We start from the raw sequence: 19,343 nt of genomic DNA on the forward strand, positions 1-19,343 counted from the left end.
TTCGACTTACTTGGAGATCCATGAGGTCACTTGTGTGCCCTCACACCCATTGGGAGCACCACAAGTTTATTATGTGGAGAACAAGGGGTCAACCCCTTGTCCATTACTTTTTGGGAGTCATAATCATCATTATGGCACTTATGGACTTCATCAAGCTTCCTAGAGGGCCCATCGACATGTATTATTGATCATTCGACCTCTTGAAAGGCTTGTTATTTTGTTTATGAGCTAGTTTGGTGGGCTTGTCATCAAAATTTAGTTATTTGCACATTATTTTTATTTTAGGGGCTAATGTAGGCCTAAGTAACTAAATCGAACTCATTTGGAGTGTATAAATACGAATGATGAGAGTTCATTTCTCATCATCACTTGGTTTGGACTTGTATATCTCTAGAGATTTTCACTATTCCTTCTTGGTGGACGAAATTTTGGAGCATGGATGAATTTTGATGTTTGGATTATCTCTTCTCGTCTTGGACCTTCTTGATTGGCAATTTGTTGATGGTTGGATATATCCTCTTACATGTAAGTAAAAATGTAATGCTATTCTTTCTTTTAGCTTGTCACATGCATTGATGATGGGATTTTCGCTATACTAGGGCTGATTGTTGCATGCATTTACTGCGAAATTATGGAATTATGTTTCTATATGTCACCTCTCTATGTATGGGCCATGTATGTTGCACAAATTTTCCTAGGGATAATTCTATGGTTGAATTTATCTTGATAAGCCATCTCATCTTGCAAAACGAAGTATAAAAGCTTTTAAGGTCACTCTCCTTTGCCCTAATGACAAGTGAAGTTGATCTTGAAGCCTCCTTGACCTAGAAACGAAGTCCATTTTATATTCTTCTTGACTCTAAGCTCCCCAAAGGATTAGACACTGCTCTACCATAAGGTGATCACTTAAAGGACCATTTTTCTTCACCTCTCCTTCTTTATTCTAGGTCTAGCCACATTAGGGCTCCTAGGGCATCATTTTCCCGACAAACCACCCATAGAAAAACTTCAATCTCTTGGCCTCTACTGCGCTGGTGTGTCTCCTAGCCTCCTCCAAATTTGAGAGAATTCTGACGAAGGGGTTGTGAGATATCCCAAGCCATAGCCTTGAGATTCGTTTTTTCCCTAAGTTTCCCTAAGCTAGTTCCTCATAGGGATCATTTTGCGCCTTTAAGTGAAAATCATTTCTTCGATCCCCTTCTCCTCCCTATTTAGGTCAAGTTCATAATTGGTTGCTAAACTCCCTCCTTTTGACCTAGCCTGGGTTCACTTGGTCCCGCGTGGTCCCATACCTCATCAAATTAATTCTTCAAAACCACTTGGGAAACCAAGTTCCATAAGGATTTTAGGGATTGGGAAGCTCCCTTACAATTCACACTCCTTAAACCTAGCCCTTAAATCCTCATCCCCTTGGTGGACTCCAGTATTGTAGCAATAATGCTACAACTCCTGGAGCTTCCTATCTCTAATTTTATCAACCCGGTAGTTCGTAACAAACTTGGAAGCGACGGTGCTGTATGCACAAGTACTAGCTCTTGTCGCAGCTGTCACTTGGTCAGCTGGCACAAGTCCGCTAGGGCTCAAGCCAACTTCTATATGTTCTCAGAAGAAGCTTTTTAAATGATGAACGAAGGCTATCTCAGAGGAAATTAACCTACTTTGCAAGAATGAACTGAAAGCCAACCAAACATGGAAACCCTAGTAAACCCTAATCTGACTAGTTTAATCTCTATGATGCAATGGTGGGAGTGCAAACTTCTAGAAATGATGCCATTACTTCTAGTGAGATGAGATGCATGAATTTGAACTACTTTCATTGAAGAGAACACATTTTTGTATTTTTGCTCAAGTGGGTGGAGTTATTGTGATTGTGCTTCTTACTAGGTCTTGACTGTGCAGGGGTAGTTCGGAGGGAAGGAAGGCTGGAAAAAGGTCATGAAGGCTAGGAGAGGTTCCAGGGGATCTCTAACATCATTCCACGGAAGTCCACAACGTTCAGGTGCTTGGCAACCGAGTTTGCAGGCTTCTACAGGATGTCTGCAGGGGATCCTACAGGAAGCTCGGGATTTCTACAGGAAGTCTGCTAACTTCTACAGGATGTTCTACAGTTGGAGTTTTGGGTGATGGAGGAGTCGAGGAGCTGTATGGGTGGATAGGTAGGATGAAAAGGGAGCTTGTGATGGCTCAGGGACAGAGAGATCAGATGGAGAAAGAGTGGGTAAAGTTGGTTGGTGGATAGAAGGGTGGAAGCAATGAAAAGCCAAAAAGGTGGAGCTACGTGAAAAGTAGAAGGGTTGGAAGGCAAACGAGCTGAACAGAGGATGAGTAGGCGACTTGGGCACGGTTGAGAAGAAGAAGAAGATAATAGAACAATGCTGCGCAGTGTAAATGAAACAAATCCTCTATGTCTTGCACAAAACCGAGAATTCATCCACCTATTCTAACTGTGTTATTAAACCAACGAACAACAATGTAAACTTTGGAGAGAAATCGTGCATGGTGTTGGAACGAAGAAGTATTGCTCAAGATCAGAATGCATGGATGGATCTACAATTGAAATGACTGAAATGATGGTGTTGCAGCTTGCATGAACGTATAAGACTGCGTTTTTTGGTGGTTGGTACGGTCTACACCCCCAATCTCTAAACAGAGATGGCAGTGAGTGCACTGTCAACCTTTTCTTGGAGCTCTAATGAATTACAATCCTCCTACTCTAATCTAAGCTGCTGAAAGCACTTTAACCATAAACTAATCCTACTCAATCACATTAAAGAAATTAAATCAGCAGACTGTGTTTTTCAAATGCATGTCAAAGCAAAGAAATGAAGTGCTGAAAGGAAAGACAAGTAACAATACAAGGAAAAGGAGGTCTATTGCTCTCAGGTTGGGCCCTAACCTGAGAGCTATAGCTCCCTTAAGAACTCAGAATTGAATCCAAAGCTGCTTGCCTTTATTAAAAGATCATAACCATGAGTCTAACAACATGCCAAAACTGGCTTACAAAAAGCAAAAACCGAGCTATAGCTCGTGCTTAGAAATTGCAACAGTAGTTCAAAAGTTCAAAAAAGCTTCTATCAAAGGCTACGGCCTCAATATTTATACATGATGAGGATCAAGCTGGCTTCCTCAATTAGTGGAGCTCGGTTGTCCAACTAAAAGTAAACTGTTGTTCCTGTAGAATCCGTTGGCTGCCTTTTAGCTCGGTGGGGATAGCTGTTGGAGCTCGGAGTTGGGGTGGAGATCACGAGGGAGGTCATTCAAGACTGTGGACAACCTCCCTATAAACCTGCAATGCCACCTTTGTTGTCTCCTTGTCTCCATTTGCGTGGTCTTTGCTCCATTTAATGTCAAAAAAACCTAAAATCATCATGTATTAGTCACATAGGAATAATGTCTGCCCTTCTTCCTACAAATAACACGAATATACTAAGAAATGATGCATAAGTGATAAAAGATGAAGGGTTGAGCAAGGTAAGTAGGCCAAATGAGCCCAAATTGTTACCAAAAATTGGGGCTCATCACCCCTCTTCCTATAAAACTATGTACCTTGCTTAAGAAGCAAGCAAGTCCCATTTTTTAGCCTCCCCTAGGAAAGGGTCCCCGAGATAATAGTTGATCTATCCTTAATAAGTGATTATTCATATATCAGGTCTCCTCCCATCGGTGAAAGTCTGTAAAGAGTAAGAAGTTTTAGCTGTGGTGACAGTGGGCTTTAGCTTCATTGTTGCTCTTAACCTAGCAAACGCCCCTCTAGGACCCCCTGCTAGTTTGAGCGGTAACAGGCTTGACACTCACTTGTGTTGTGAGCGGGGAGCTTATGGAACTCACACCACTCTCCTGTGTCTTTTGTCTTCGTGGTGTTGTTCTTTGCTTGCAGCGTCGATGGGTTGTCCTGGGTCACCCCGCCTTGGCTTTGTCCTTTGTTCTGCGGGAGACTTTGGATCTGCCAATATCCACCTAGATCAAATTTGTCCTTTGTCCTTTGTTATTTTGATTTTTTGTTTTGGTAAATTGTTCAAACTTACCATCTAAATTGTTGAACAATGAACTAACTCTGCTCTTTGTTTGGGTAGCACATTGGTGGGAGTCATTTGGAAGCCAATGTCCTCATCTGCAAAAGTTCGCAATTAGAGATCTCAGCCAAACTTGCAGTGCCTCTGGGTGTGAGCACAATTGGTTTGTTTTTTAACGGAGTCACGGGAAGAAGAGAAATCGTTTGGAACAAAAACGAGTAAATGATCTTGTGTTCGTGCAATACAACCTACGATTAAGGTGCAACTAGTTATTGAACAAAAGACTTGATACAAATCCCATTGTGTCGAATAATACTCATCCAACTTCGGAATGGGTGGAGGAGACTCATGCAACTAAGTTTGATATTGATTTTGATATTGATGCCATGGAGATGGGGGGTGTTGATTCCAATGCAGATTTGGTAGTTGAACTAGTAGCTAGAGGAAGCGAACCACCAAGACCAAGCATGGCACATGGCACATGGCATTGGTGAGGGGAGCAGTAGTCATGGAGCTCAACCAACTCGTGCTTCTGGTTTTTCTAGGCCTAGTATTGTTATTAAGGCTAGAAAGGAGTGTGAGGAGTCCTCAAACTCTGAGCCAGATGATGTTTATGTAGCTTTTGTCGATGACCCCATGTATAGTAGTGGTGATGAATTTTATGAGTGATCATGTTGATCAATGATTTGTAGTAGGCTAGTGGCCTAGTAGCTTGAGTTTTAGCATTCTTTTTGGACTCTAGAGGCCATTAAGAGCCTCATTGGTTATATATTTTGTTGATAATATCATTGATATGTATTGCACTCGGTGCCATTTTGATATATGCACCCTTACATGGTATATAGATGAGAAAAATTTCCATATTTTGTCTCTAATGGTTGGAATCATGGTTTGTAATCTTTAAAATAAGTTTTTTCATTAAAAAATAAATGTTTTATGTATTTTTTCAATTTTGGTTTATTGAATCTAGTTCGATCCAGTTTGATCTGGTTCCGGTTTGAATCGCGGTTAGATAGATGACCAGTTCGATACCTGGTTCTGGTTTTTAAAACTATATTGAGAGGAGAAGCCACCTTATGACCATTTTTCAACCAACAAACAAGGGGAATTACGTAGCTTTATTTGCCATTAGCTGAGTATTTGTGGAGTGGAGATCTACTCCAATATACCATTTCCATATTTCCAGGTATGTAAAAAAAAATTGCCTTCATTTTCTTTGTTTTTCAAGATCTAGTATAGGGTATGCAATGTTCATTAGATATACCTCATTTTTCTCTCTTTGAATGGAGGATTTAATACTTATGTAGCTAGGGTATTTTAATTGGAGCATTTTTCATGTTTTTTCAATTTTGTGGATTTGTATTCTATTTCAGAATTTCTAAGTTCCCCTCCTTTTTTTGTCCCATAGGTTTACAAATTGAATCAGTGCTCTAGACTCTAGAGTCTACACATTTCAAGAATCAAAATGCCAAAGCCATTGGATCCAATGTGGGAGTATGGTCTACCCTATGAGGGTCATAATAGAATGAGGTTGAATTGCAAGCTATGTGGTATGGAAATGTTTGGTGGAATCAGCCATTTGAAATACCACCTTGCTAGAATACTAGGGAATGAAGTGGATATTTTCCCAGCATCCACCCCAAAAATTATCCATATTGCAAACCAATCCATTTTTCAAATGCATAAGAAGAGAGATCAAAAGGAAGAAGCGAGGCTTGAGCTTGCAAATAGATCCACAAGCTTCTTAGTAGTGGGGGAAAGCCAATCTTTGGGCTCACATTTTGCAATGGTTGGTCCTTCATTGTACTCACTTTTCTTTGTGTCAAGATCCATGCCTAGGGGTCAACCTCCTATTCAGTTAATGGTGAAATCAAAGGAGAGGGAAGAGGTTAACAAAATTGCAGTAAAATGCTTTCTATGGAGCAACATACCATTCAACATTGCTAAGAATAATCCATTCTACCATTCCATGTTTGAAGTTGTTGCCATTATTGGTCCGGGCTACAAGGGCATGACTTGAGAGGGCATCTCCTTCAAGGGGAAAAGGTTAATTGCACAAGGAGATTGGTTGACCTGAAAGAATCATGGGAGATCATGGGATGTACCGTTATGTTAGATGGATGGACAGATGAGAAGGGTAGGTCCATTCTAAATTTCTTGGTTAATAGTCCCAGGTAGACAAAGTTTATCAAATTTGTTGACACCTAATCTTTGGGATTAGGTAATCCATGTGAAATAGTGTAAATAGAAAATAAGGAGAAATGGAATATGAAGAGATACTAGGAGGTGAAGCCCAAGAGTCTCTCCCTCCATGTATATATCTATGATCAGCCTTAAAGCAAATACACAATTCATTTTGAGGAGTTACCCTCTTGGCTTGACATGGTATCATAGCACGGGTACCGTTTTAGACTTGTAACTCCTGTATTCTGCTAGTTTTCTACTCCCATTTAGAGTTTTGTGTGTTGTCTCCTTCAAGTTTGTTGAAGCGACATTGGTTCATGCTCCTTGCTACTTATGGTTGTGAGTTATATCACTGTAGTGCGTTCAAACATTGCATTGAATGCATATAGTGTTGGTGCAATGCATTGGACGAATGCTCGCAATTCTCTGTGCAGCATTGAATTGCCGACTGTGTACACTTCTCTGGTGATTTGTGGTTCATTCCCGACGTTTATTTATTAAAGAACAAATTTCGCATTTGATCCATTCTTTGTGTTGAGAGGAGGACAGAGGACAAAGCGAGAAGCGTGGCGCAGTGGTCGGAGGTGTGCTGCTTAGAAGTGTTGTGGTGCGGTGAATGGTATGTATTCGTTTGAAGACTGTAAATTGGAATACACTCTATGTTGGTGTGACTGTGTTGGCGTGATTGTGTTGGCTTTATTGTGTAGCTTTGCGTTGTATGGTATTACTATGACTGTGTAATGGTATTATGTTGGTGGTATAACTCACGCTGAATGGTAACACGAGTTTTGGAGTTCTAATCACACCGCCTTTGTCACAACATCACACTGACTGTGTTTGATATGGCATGACTATGTTTGATATTATACCACCCATACCGGTTATACCGCTCTCCTCCCTGTTGCGGCATCACACCGCCTACCCCTGCTATACGGCACTGGTTATACCAGCCTTGGCACCGCTTGGTTGTATTACTCCTCACACAGTTACATACCTCCCGTTTATCGTATATAATACTCCCGGTTATAATACTCCCTCTGGTTCGTATCTCCCTCCTGGTTATATATCATACCACCCATCATGGCTCTCATATTGTGATATTACTGTGTTGTGGCATCGCTTCTGATCCTCCACACACTGGTTTCTCCCATACACCCGTCCTCCTGCACACCGGTTTCCCCCATACACTGGTCCTCCCCAAACTTCCATATAAAAACTCCTCCACAGACCCACGTTATAATATACCTCCGCCATTTCAGTTAAATATGTTAAATATGCACAGTTATTTTGTGAGTTATTGGATAACTTCATCCAGGAAATAGATCCACGATATGTTGTCCAAGTCATTACGAACAATGTTGTTATGTTGTTGTTGACAAGTTGCTCATGGAGAGGTATCAAATCTTATATTGGACTCCTTGTGCTACCCATTGCATTGATTTCATGCTAGAAGACACAGAAAAATCGTTGAGTCGGCTAGGAGTGTTACAAAACATATTTACAATCATACATTTGTTCTAGCACTCATGAGACAGTTCACAAGGGGCAAGGAAATGGATTGTTTTGCTATCACACGTTTTGCAACTAGCTTCATTTCTCTTCAATCTCTCTGCAATTCAATGTTGGAGTTGCAGACAATGTTTCTCTCAGATGAGTGGAACACTTGTGTCTATAACACTAAAGAGGATAGGCAAGCCAAAGCCCAACTTGTCAGACACAACCAGAGTTTTTGGATGGGAGTGGAGGAGTTGTGGGCTCAATGAACCTTTAGTAAAGGTTCTTCGCTTGGTTGATGGTGGGAAGCCCACAATGGGCTACTTGTATGAGGCCATGGATAGGACCAAGGAAGTTATCCATTGATACTACGAGGACAAGGGGGAAGAGGGATTCACTAAACGAGATGAGATATGGGGTGTGATTGATGAGCGATGCAACAACACTCTCCATCGTCTGATTCATGCAGCAGGGCTCTACCTCAACCTTGCATTCTCTTATGCATGTGGATTTAGGTTTGATGCAAAGGTTATGGATGGATTTTACCTTAGAGGATGGTGTTGACTTATGTTGAACACAATGATATTTCCAAACAACTTGAGGTATATAATTTGAGTTTTGGGACATTTGGGTATGATATGGCTATCCAAGATAACACTGTTAGGATGCCAGGTAAGCTACAAGTAAAATTTATTTCAATTTTCAAACTTTCAAATTTCAGTGTATTTCCTTTCTATGACTATCTATGATTCTATTTGAAATTTGACATTTCTTACTTAATGGGAAATCAAAATATAAGTCATTGTCTTTCCTTAGATTTTTGAATCTTTTCCATTTATTTGTTGTAGATGTTTGGTGGGAAAACTATGGTAGAAGAGTCCTAGAGTTACAAAACTTGCCATTTGAGTGTTAAATCAAACTTGCAACTCTTTAGGGTGTGAGTGCAATTGGAGTGTCTTTGAAAAGATACACTCTAAGAAGCATAACAGGCTAGAAATTTTCAAATTAAAATTTAATTTTTTTATAAGTTCATTAATGTAATTTATGTCATATGCACGTGGGACATCATCCTGATTCCTCTAATGATTAATCACAAAATGCCCCTCATGTTGGTTAGATGTCGATCGCCTCAATGACATGGTCTATGTCTACAACAATCTCAAGTTATGGGTCAGGCAGATAAACAAAGTAACTGATATTGATGCTATTTCATTAGAGGCACTTAACACCACGAGTCCACAGAGGGTGGAGATCTAGAAACCTATCATGGAGGATGCACCTAAGTGGTTGGAGCAAGAGGTTAAGGAGGAGGATCCTCCACTTGTGGGAGAGAAAGATTTGGAGCAGGGGGAGGTTATTGAGAGTGTGCCATAGCCAATGATACCACGACCACCTCCACAGAGATCGCCAACTAGGGGAAGAGGCGAAAGACAACCCACTTCATCTTCTACATTTTACCCAAGAGTTTCACCTTCCACCTCAGGCTCAAGCTCAGCACGTCCACCTATTGCTTCTAGAGGAAGAATGACACAGATGGCCTTTTCCAGTAAAATGGGTAGAGGGAAATTCTAAAAATTGATATTTTAATGCAACATGATTAGCCTTGTAGGCTTGTCGTACCTAGATGCCTCACAATGATCATCTCATGAGACACACTTTTTTGTTTTAATGTGACTTTCTTTTATCTTTTTAAGAGTGACTCAAGAGAGTTAGGACATATATCATAATTGTGCCACTTGACATCTTATACATTTTATATAGTAGTTTGATCTTCATATTTATGAGACAATGTATTTATTTGATGTTGATGTTGCTTTAGAAGTTCAAAAATTTGAAAAAAATTGATTATTTTTGTAGTTTTAAGTTTCCCAATAATTTCTATGATATTGCCGATAATTAAAATTTTGGACCCCCGGCAATATAACAATAAATGTAGCATTGCTTGAGCATGCTAGAGAAGGAGCTCAGTTACATGTTGCAGCACCTAATGATGATTTGAGAGACATTAAGAATTAACCAAGGCAAGTTATAAAAGTGTGATGTCTCGAATTGACAAGACTGGCGAGGGAAAAGGGCCAGTATAATGTAACATTGGACAATTATGTAGAAGATTTGAGCGAACCTATGTACGCTTTTTTATTAGCAACTTATTGAAGCAAATGGAAAATGTTAGATAAGGGATCAAATGAGGATGGAAAAGATCTAGAATATAAACACGTGCCAATTGTGGAAATTGTCAATTCAAAAAGAGCAGACAACTATAGTAAGGTGGTTGAAACATATGTTGTAGCTAAAAGCCCCTGGAGAGTTTGAAAAAGGAGTGGTAAGTGCCTATGAGCTAATTGAGCACCCATATTACAATTACTGTATTGGGGACATTGTTTTTCAACTAAAATCTATTGAAAATTTGTCAGAACTGTCATCCATACACCATGGGAAGGAATAAAGATGGCTCTCACTATGTTTGTATTAATTACAAAGTACTTAATTGAATTACGATAAAAGAAAATTCTTCATACATGAATTTATGATTTGGATAAATGAACTACATGGTGTCAAAGTTCTTTTCTAAGACTGACCTATAAACTACCTAGATGGCTCTAAGACCGAGAGAAGGTTGCATTCATAAGACACAAGGACCATTATCAATTGTAAGTGATGCCGTCAAACCTTTGCATTGCCTCAACAATGTTTCAAGCCCTGTTGAACAAAGCAAGTATGTCCTCTTCTTTGATAACATCCTCATCTATAATCATAAATTCATAGAGAATTTGAAGCATTTGGATATTGTACTAACAGTTTTATACTAACAAATCTAGGTGTGAACTTCCCCAATCTTCTTGATAATATTTCTACGATGTGATCTCTACAAAGGGAGTTTGTATTGATCCTATAAAGATCCAAGCCATCTAAGAATAATCAATGCCTATAACCCTTAAGAAGTTGTGTGGGTTCTTAGGTGTAGTAGGGGTATACCACATATTTGTAAGAAACTTCTATACTATTGCACATCCACTATGTAGTGTCCCTATCCATGCTTTCCCTATCACAACAGGACCCCCTTGATGATAGTTTAAATTGCAACCATTTACTAACCAAAAATCAACATAGATGAAACAAGTCTGGCCTCCAAAAGAAGCCCAATTTATTACAAATGCATTCTTGAGTGCAGTATTGAAATGCAGCGGAATGATTGAAACATAAGCTAATTCAGATTATAGGAGACATGGAAACAGATGCTCATTTTCTTCTTAAACAGATTCACACACATTGCATGCACAATCATGTATCGTAACAAGAAATAGAAGAGTTAAACCACAAAAATGTATAACAAAACTAAACACTTATTATTTGATGAAATTGGTCAAAGAAATTGTTGTGTAAAAGCAATTTACTACCCAACCATAGGCATCCAATGCAGATGCCATCCCCATCAGGCCACCAAGGCAGAGAAACCAACTATGAGCATGTTGCACACTCAACCCAAACCATTTCTCTAATCATTCAACGAATTTGCTCACTACCAAGCACTCTGGGCACTTGATACACCCATCATTCAACCATGAAACTATATTCTCATTGTCATACACAACACAACTTGGACCTTTCCCTTATATGTTACACAATCCCTCAAGAATCCACTACCAACTTGTGCTCTAATAATAGGGCAAAAGAATCCAATTGTTGATTGCCTTGCAGGAAATCCTAATGGAGCAATGTTTTGGCTCCAAAGAAGTCAATGAGTTGCAATATCATGTGGGTAATGGTTTGATCATATGCCAAGACTCTATGCTCACCTATAACCACCAATTTCCCTTCAAAGTTCTATAAATCCACACTTCATGGTATTGGTTCAATTAATTTTCAGATTTGAGAATGGAAATACTATAGGAGAACATAACATGGGAATTGAAAGCATAATGGTGAGAATATGCAATCCCATGAGGGAGGAGAATCAAACGAGTGACAAAGGAGCGGTAAGTGCCTATGAGCTAATTGAGCATCCGGATTACAATTAGTGTATTGGGGACATTGTTTTTCAACTAAATCCACACTTCATGGTATTGGTTCAATTAATTTTCAGATTTGAGAATGGAAATACTATAGGAGAACATAACATGGGAATTGAAAGCATAACGGTGAGAATATGCAATCCCATGAGGGAGGAGAATCAAACGAGTGACAAAGGAGTGGTAAGTGCCTATGAGCTAATTGAACATCCGGATTACAATTAGTGTATTGGGGACATTGTCTTTCAACTAAAGCCTATTGAAAATTTGCCAGAAGTGTCATCCATACACCGTAGGAAGGAATAAAGATGGGTCTCACTATGTTTGTATTAATTACAAAGTACTTAATTGAATTGCGATAAAAGAAAATTCTTCGTACATGAATTTGTGATTTGGATAAATGAACTACATGGTGTCAAAGTTCTTTTCTAAGACTAACCTATAAAATACCTAGATGGCTCTAAGACCAAGAGAAGGTTGCATTCATAAGGCACAAGGACCATTATCAATTGTAAGTGATGCCAACAAACCTTTGCATTGCCTCAACAATGTTTCGAGCCCTGTTGAACAAAGCAAGTATGTCCTCTTCTTTGATAACATCCTCATCTATAATCATAAATTCATAGAGAATTTGAAGCATTTGGATGTTGTATCAACAGTTTTATACTAACAAATCTAGGTGTGAACTAAGTCACAGGACACGTCCCTCAGGGTCTCATGTCCTGTATTTCACGTGTCAGACACGAAAACCGCCCTAAAACGTGTCGAAAACGTTTTTCTTCGTGTCCTCCAATCGAGACACGTGTTTTGGACGTGTCGAAAACATGCACTAACGTTTTTGGTTCTTAGGACACGTGTCCCATGAAAAGTGACATTTAAAACCTACAACATGGTTTATTTTGGGTTTTTTTTTGTCATTGTTCGCCACCGAAGTTGAGTTTGCTCGTCGCTGGAATCCAATTTTTTGTGCAGTGTGAGGAATTCCATCAGATTCAAGCGCAATGCTCACAACTTCACATCAACCTGGACCTGGAGATGTAGGAGACGAGCATTCGCATGCTTTCCGAGAGTTTGGAGCACTTAAATTTCTTATAAGTTGTGTTATAGCCTACGAAACTTAACTTAATTATACACGAGTGACCATGTATAGATCATGTGTTGAAATAAAAATCCCAGCTCCTCGTCATGTGCTCATTGCTTACTACACCTTCGAGGTCTAAAGGGAGGGAAAGCTCGATTAATGCTCTGGTCAACAATGAAGTTTGAACACATATAAATTTATAGTTCATAAATTTATGTGAAGTTTGAACATGAACAAACTTGTTTGAAGCTATTAACAAAAATTATAACATGAACAATGAACATTGAACTGTGAACATCATTGATGTAGTAAAATTAATAAACTAACTAGTAAATTACTAAATAGTAAATAGTGTATACTAAATACTAAATAGATATCATCACGATTCATATCTATATGGATCAAGCACTATATTTCAGTCTTTTTTAATATATATATATATATATATATATATAACGTGTCCCTCGTGTCCTGTTTCTGGGGTCACTGTGTCTCGTGTCGAACAATCGTATTTACGTGTCCTTCGTGTCTCGTGTCCTCGTGTCATGTGACTCAGGGTGTGAACTTCCCCAATCTTCTTGATAATATTTCTACGATGTGATCTCTACAAAGGGAGTTTGTATTGATCCTATAAAGATTCAAGCCATCTAGGAATAATCAATGCCTACAACCCTTAAGAAGTTGTGTGGGTTCTTAGGTGTAGTAGGAGTCTACAACATATTTGTAAGAAACTTCTATACTATTGTACATCCACAATGCAATGTCCCTATCCATGCTTTCCCAATCACAACAAGACCCCCTTGGTGGTAGTTTAAATTGCAACCATTTACCAACCAAAAATCAACAAAGATGAAATAAGTCTGGACTCCAAAAGAAGCCCAATTTATTACAAATGCATGCTTGAGTGTTGTATTAAAATGTAGCGAAATGATTGAAACATAAGCTAATTCAAATTATAGGAGACATGGAAACAGATGCCCATTTTCTTCTTAAACAGATTCACACGCATTGCATGCACAATCATATATCATAACGAGAAATAGAAGAATTAAACTGCAAAAATGTATAACAAAACAAAACACTTATTATTTAATGAAATTGGTCAAAGAAATTGTTGTATAAAAGCAATTTACTACCCAACCATGGCATCCAATGCAGATGCCATCCCCATGAGGCCACCGAGGCAGAGAAACCAACTATGGGCATGTTGCACAATCAACCCAAACCATTTCTCTTGTCATTCAACGAATTTGCCCACTACCAAGCACTTTGGGCACTTGATACAACCATCATTCAACCATGAAACTATATTCTCATTGTCATACACAACACAGCTTGGACCTTTTCCTTATATGTTACACAATCCCTTAAGAATCTACTACCAACTTGTGCTCTAATATTGGGAAAAGAGTCCAATTGTTGATTGCCTTATAGGAAATCCTATTGGAGTAATGTTTTGGCTCCAGAGAAGTCAATGAGTTGCAATATCATGTGGGTAATGGTTTGATCATATGCCAAGACTCTATGCTCACCTGTAACCACCAATTTCCCTTCCAAGTTCTATAAATCCACATTTCATGGTATTGGTTCAATTAATTTTCAGATTGAGAATGGAGATACTATAGGAGAACATAACATGGGAATTGAAAGCATAATGGTGAGAATATGCAATCCCATGAGGGAGGAGAATCAAACGAGTGACTTTCACATTTTCCCTAGATGATTGTACTTCTCCCTACAAGTGCCTTTCCCCACACTCCCTAGAGGAATATAATAACCTATGTATTAACTCAACACCTACGTTTATACAATTAAAGTTACAAATTCTAAGGAGGTGGTTTCTATCGTAAATTCAAATCTTAACCATCTCCATACGCCAACATGTGGGCACGAAGTAGCACGGCCAATGTGCGTTCATTAACTGAATCAATGCCATGTTGTCGAACAGGTGTCATATCTCTACTGTCAAGGTTAACGTGGGGTCGGTTTTGTCTGATAGCTAATGATTAATACTTTATGTTCTCTGTCATCTCAGTGGAATCTATCCCAGGTCGTCTGTCAAGATGTGGGTTCAGTCAACTTGACTCTTATTGATTTTCAAGTTGATCGGGTGGAAAGCAGAATTTGAAGCTCTGTTACAAATAGGATAGAATCTATTCCAACTTTCTTTGCATGCATTTGCTTATGCAATGTAGCACCTATTAGTTGTAACACCTTCTAAGCAGTTCAGTTACCATTTATTTTGTAAACTTAATTTTTTGTTATAAAATGTTGGCTTCAGATAGAATCCCTGCGGTTTTGATGATTATAATTCTACTTTCCATATATATATGAGAGACCGACCCAGCACCCCTATTAACCTTGATTTCAGAATGGCATTGAAACATAGCCATATAGACATCAATTCTGATCGGAATCATATTGAGAATAAACAGTCTAATTGTCTAACTTATGCATCAGGATTTGGGATGCAATAATTAAGAAGAGAAAGAGAGTTTTGACAAGTACGTAATCCGAAGACATTGTCTGATGTAACGATTCCTAAACCTTAAAAAAGGCTTGACAATTTTGTATTAGGAATCATACATGAAACTTAAATGCTTAACCAATGATAAAGGTCTCTTTGCTCACCTCACTGCCTGAAAATATCCCTCGTTCACAGGATCTTTCAGTAGATAAGTCCAGTTCCATGCGTTCCAATTCTGCTTCAAGTTCTGCCTCTAGTTGAGCCATCCCAGAATGTTGTGGTGTAGACTCCGTAGTTATAATACTATGGGCAGAACTATTACATTCATTTCCCGAACTTCCACTTTCCAGGCGTCCAGATAAATTTTGGCTCCCGAAAACCATTTTATTTTTTGTGTCTTCAATTTCTCTGTTCGCATAGCGATATTTCGAAGGCAAATCTTCGCTACTTTGTAGCATTTGGGAGGAACCATTCGAGAAATTTCCTCTACTGACTTCTTGTTTGAGATCTTTAACAAGTCTTTCGGTCTGCTCCTGTAATTCTCTGAGCTTCTCGATTTCTTTCTTGCTTGAAGTAATCATAAACACTACACCAAATCCCAACCCAAAGTTGAAAAGTCGATCATCCCACCGTTTTCTGAAACCTGTAGAACAACTGAAGTTAATAACAGACGGACTATGTAGGAATCCTCCAAAAAGTTCCAGAAAAGTATATTTCTTGGTAAGCAAATATATCACGCAAATATTTAACAATTCACAAAATAATTAAGCAGACATTTTAGTCAGTAATACTAGAAAACTGCAGAAATGCATATCCCTCATAGAAGAGCACTGGACACAAGCTATGATATTTGCTAAGCCAAATATCACTATGGTAAGAGAAAACAACATGGCACATTTCCTTTTCTGTTTTAATTGAAAAAAATTGGAACAAGGGCACACAAGAGTTATTAGAAATATGAGTAAGGAAAAGAGGTTTTGCTCTCGCTCTCTGGAGGATATCATTCGCCACTGCATCGGCCCTTTCAACTGCATTGCATTGGTCTCTGTTTCCCCCTTGACCATGAGGAAAAACAGGCCTTGACATCTGCGCTTTCAATCGCATTAATCTCTATGTCCCCTCACCATCGGGACCAACGTGCCTTGAATCCCCTCTTATCACCCAGATTTTCCAAACTTTGGTTTTCTTTTGTATCCTTGTTTTTCTTCTGTGTTGTCAGGTAAGAGTTTACTTATTAGATACTAAGTTAAAAAAGTTTTCGATGGTAATATAGTAATTGCTTTTGCAATCTTACATTATATTTACTTATAAATCTTAAGATGATTAGTCTAAATTATCTTATTTAGTGTTTAAAATGAATTTGATAGATTAATTTTATATTAAAAAAAATTAACATTAAAAGATTATTATTTTATTTTTATAAAAATTTGATAAAACAATGGTTTAAAAAATTAGAAAAATATCTTCACAAAGTCATATTGCAACATAGTTGCAACCTTTTCAAAAGGTTTCAGAAGCGCGACGTTATATCTAAGGATAGCCCTGAAAACTTTTGGACCAAGGAAAACATGCATACAACTAATGGGCAGGAAAGACATCATACATAGAAAGGACTAGTCGTAACAAAACTTGTCATAGAAAAAGGCAGAACATTCATTGAGGTGCAAAGATACAACAAATGCATTAGTGGAACACACTAAGCATGCGGGGCACAAAGAAAGAGATCACACATAGAAAGGACTCGTAATAACAAAACTTGTCATAGAAAAAGTAGAACATTTACTGAGGTGCAAAGATACACCATATGCATAAGAAGAAGAGGAACATCGGAGACATGCCGGCTATTTATGACAAATTTTGTGTGAGAAACAAGGTGGTAAATTTTATCTCGTTTTTATGAGATATAACCCTTCAAAAATGAGTTTTTCTGTAACAATAGTTCTTTAACCATCGCATAAGAAGGGATAACAAACGTTGGGCAAAGAAAATTACAGCTCGTGGAAGATGTACCTGGAAATTCGGAAACGCGCTTGTTTAAGCCCTCCTTTGAAGGTAATGCAGGAAGGCAAGAAGCCGCCTTTTGCTTTTTGATAAAAACCCTCGATTCCCCTGTTTCTTGACAATCTTTTTGTTGGTCATCTTCAGACTTCAAAGGACTACAATCGACAGCAGAGGCCATCTGATCTACTGAATTCACAGGCTTACAGGTCTTCTCCAAGGCAGATCTTCTTACATTTACCGCTGTCATCTTGCCATCAGATGCCGACCCCGCAGAGAGGAAAAGCGAACGAGAAACTTTTCTCCCTGGCCCTTCGCTCGTTTTGGCTTTCTTAGTTTTCAAATGCTGGGGCGATTTCCTTCTGTATCTTTCTGCGCCCGACAAATCTCCATCAATCGGAAGCTCCGGGACGACCTGACCAGGACAATTCGGGTTGGCTCCTTTCGACACCATAGAATTTCGATTAGGCTCGTGTTGATCAAGAAGAGCTCCCTCTTGAATGCTCGGGGTTTCGGGTGCTTTAATTCTTTCATTATTGCTATCAGCACTAGGACGATTTCTTGAATTTTGCTTTCCGAATACAAGCTTTGAAGCCATTGCTTTGTTCAACTGAAAATCAAGCTTTCTACACACAGCTTTTTCAACCGATGATGGATTAGTAGAAGCCTTGACACGTTCCGCAGTGGAACCAGACTTTTCTTTGCCTTTACTACCAGTGGAACTGCCATCATTGGGACCACATTTCGAAAACTCTGATGTCCATAACGAAAGACAACGACCAAACGATGAAGTCCGAGAAGGGGAACAGGAGACTCTTTCCTTTGCACCGCTCTGGCTCTTCTCTTTCATGGTGGAGTCCCGTGTATCATTCTTTTCGTCTTCTAATTTATTAAGGATCTGAAAATCTTTAAGTCCTTTGACAGTTGAAACCGGGACAATGTTTTCTTCCAAAGCACCACAGCTTCCACGGCTGAAGCCGCAGAATGAACTCCTCCTCTTGTTCATGTGTAAAATCGTCCATGAAACTTCGAACGTATCCTACTTTTAGTACGCTTGAAATCGAAAATAGAAAGCCTAAAGAAAACTCGGTACAGCAAAACTCAAAATTGAACAACGAAAAGAAAGAAAATGATAATGTCAAGAGGTATTGTTATATTACTAACCACAGCCTGAACTTCAGGTCAATAAAGGCGGTGCCTCCATTTTCTTCGCACAATCCTGCAATAATCTGGTATGAATATGCAAATCTGTCTTCAAATAACGGAATAGTGTTAAAAATAACGAGCGTCTTTAAAATTCTGCCACATTATCTTTCAGCATACTTGAATCCATCCATCTAGCAAGCACTTATTCTATTCTTAGAGTCCGTTTGTTCCATCATCATAGCAACAATTTATATATCAAATCTTTGGAAATTTCCCCTACGTATTTGTCGCAAAATCCCCTGGATAATCCATTTCCCAAAAGGAATTCATTTTACGAAAAGTCCATTTCCAGAAAGGAATTCATTTTAAAAAAATCCATTTCCAGAAAGCATTTTAAACATCATACTTGCAATTTACCAAAAGAATCCATTTCCCAAAAGGAATTCATTTAAAAAAATACATTTTCAAAAAGTCTTTAAAAGATCGTGGAGTTCGGAATACCTTTACCACCAGATTTCCGCCCTTCCTGCCTGCATTTTACACTGCCAACATTGCCAGCGTATTTGACAGAAATCTCCGTTTTCAATGCGTATTTTGGTCCATGACAGAAACGCAACTTTCCGTCAAAATCTAAGCTTCAATTTCCCGTTCCCGTGAGGTGACGTTCTCTACTTTTACATGCCCCAGCACTAAATCTTTCAAGCACCCGTCTGGCTGGATCACCTCGTTTTCAAAATTGACCAGCGTGCACGAGGTTCTGACTTCACCACGGGGACCATGCAAATTATTATGTTTGGTTCGACCGTTGTTAACCGATGGGCCCGAACACGATGTCTGTAAGAGTATATTGATTGTGGTTAAAGAACTCCGTCTGAAATAAATGGATTTCACATTCAGAGTAAATGTTCAAATGCAAGGTTGGATGCGTTGGGTAAGAATAAATTGTTGAG

At 38.8% G+C, this 19,343-nt stretch overlaps 1 protein-coding gene across 8 annotated transcripts in view; it reads right to left on the reverse strand.

Moving 5' to 3' along the window:
- The window catches only part of LOC149140764 (uncharacterized), a 59,154-nt gene extending 40,059 nt beyond the window's left edge, over positions 1-19,095 (reverse strand). Inside the window, exons 1-4 of one of the 8 annotated variants that reach the window (XM_089447911.1) lie at positions 18,895-19,095; positions 18,412-18,466; positions 17,242-18,273; positions 15,414-15,892 (exon numbers count right to left, since the gene is read on the reverse strand). In XM_089447911.1, the coding sequence (XP_089304037.1) occupies positions 15,414-15,892; positions 17,242-18,253 (1,491 nt within the window). In that variant the 5' untranslated portion in view covers positions 18,254-18,273; positions 18,412-18,466; positions 18,895-19,095. Of the gene's footprint in view, positions 1-15,413; positions 15,893-17,241; positions 18,323-18,411; positions 18,693-18,894 lie in introns of all 8 variants that reach the window. The other 7 variants (XM_089447909.1, XM_089447915.1, XM_089447910.1 and 4 more) reach the window with 7 other exon arrangements.
- Positions 19,096-19,343: the final 248 nt, after the last annotated feature.

The sequence above is a fragment of the Pinus tabuliformis genome, chromosome X, assembly GCF_031772625.1.
Source record: "Pinus tabuliformis cultivar Carrire ecotype Pingquan chromosome X, CPIR1, whole genome shotgun sequence".
Taxonomy (NCBI): domain Eukaryota; kingdom Viridiplantae; phylum Streptophyta; class Pinopsida; order Pinales; family Pinaceae; genus Pinus; species Pinus tabuliformis.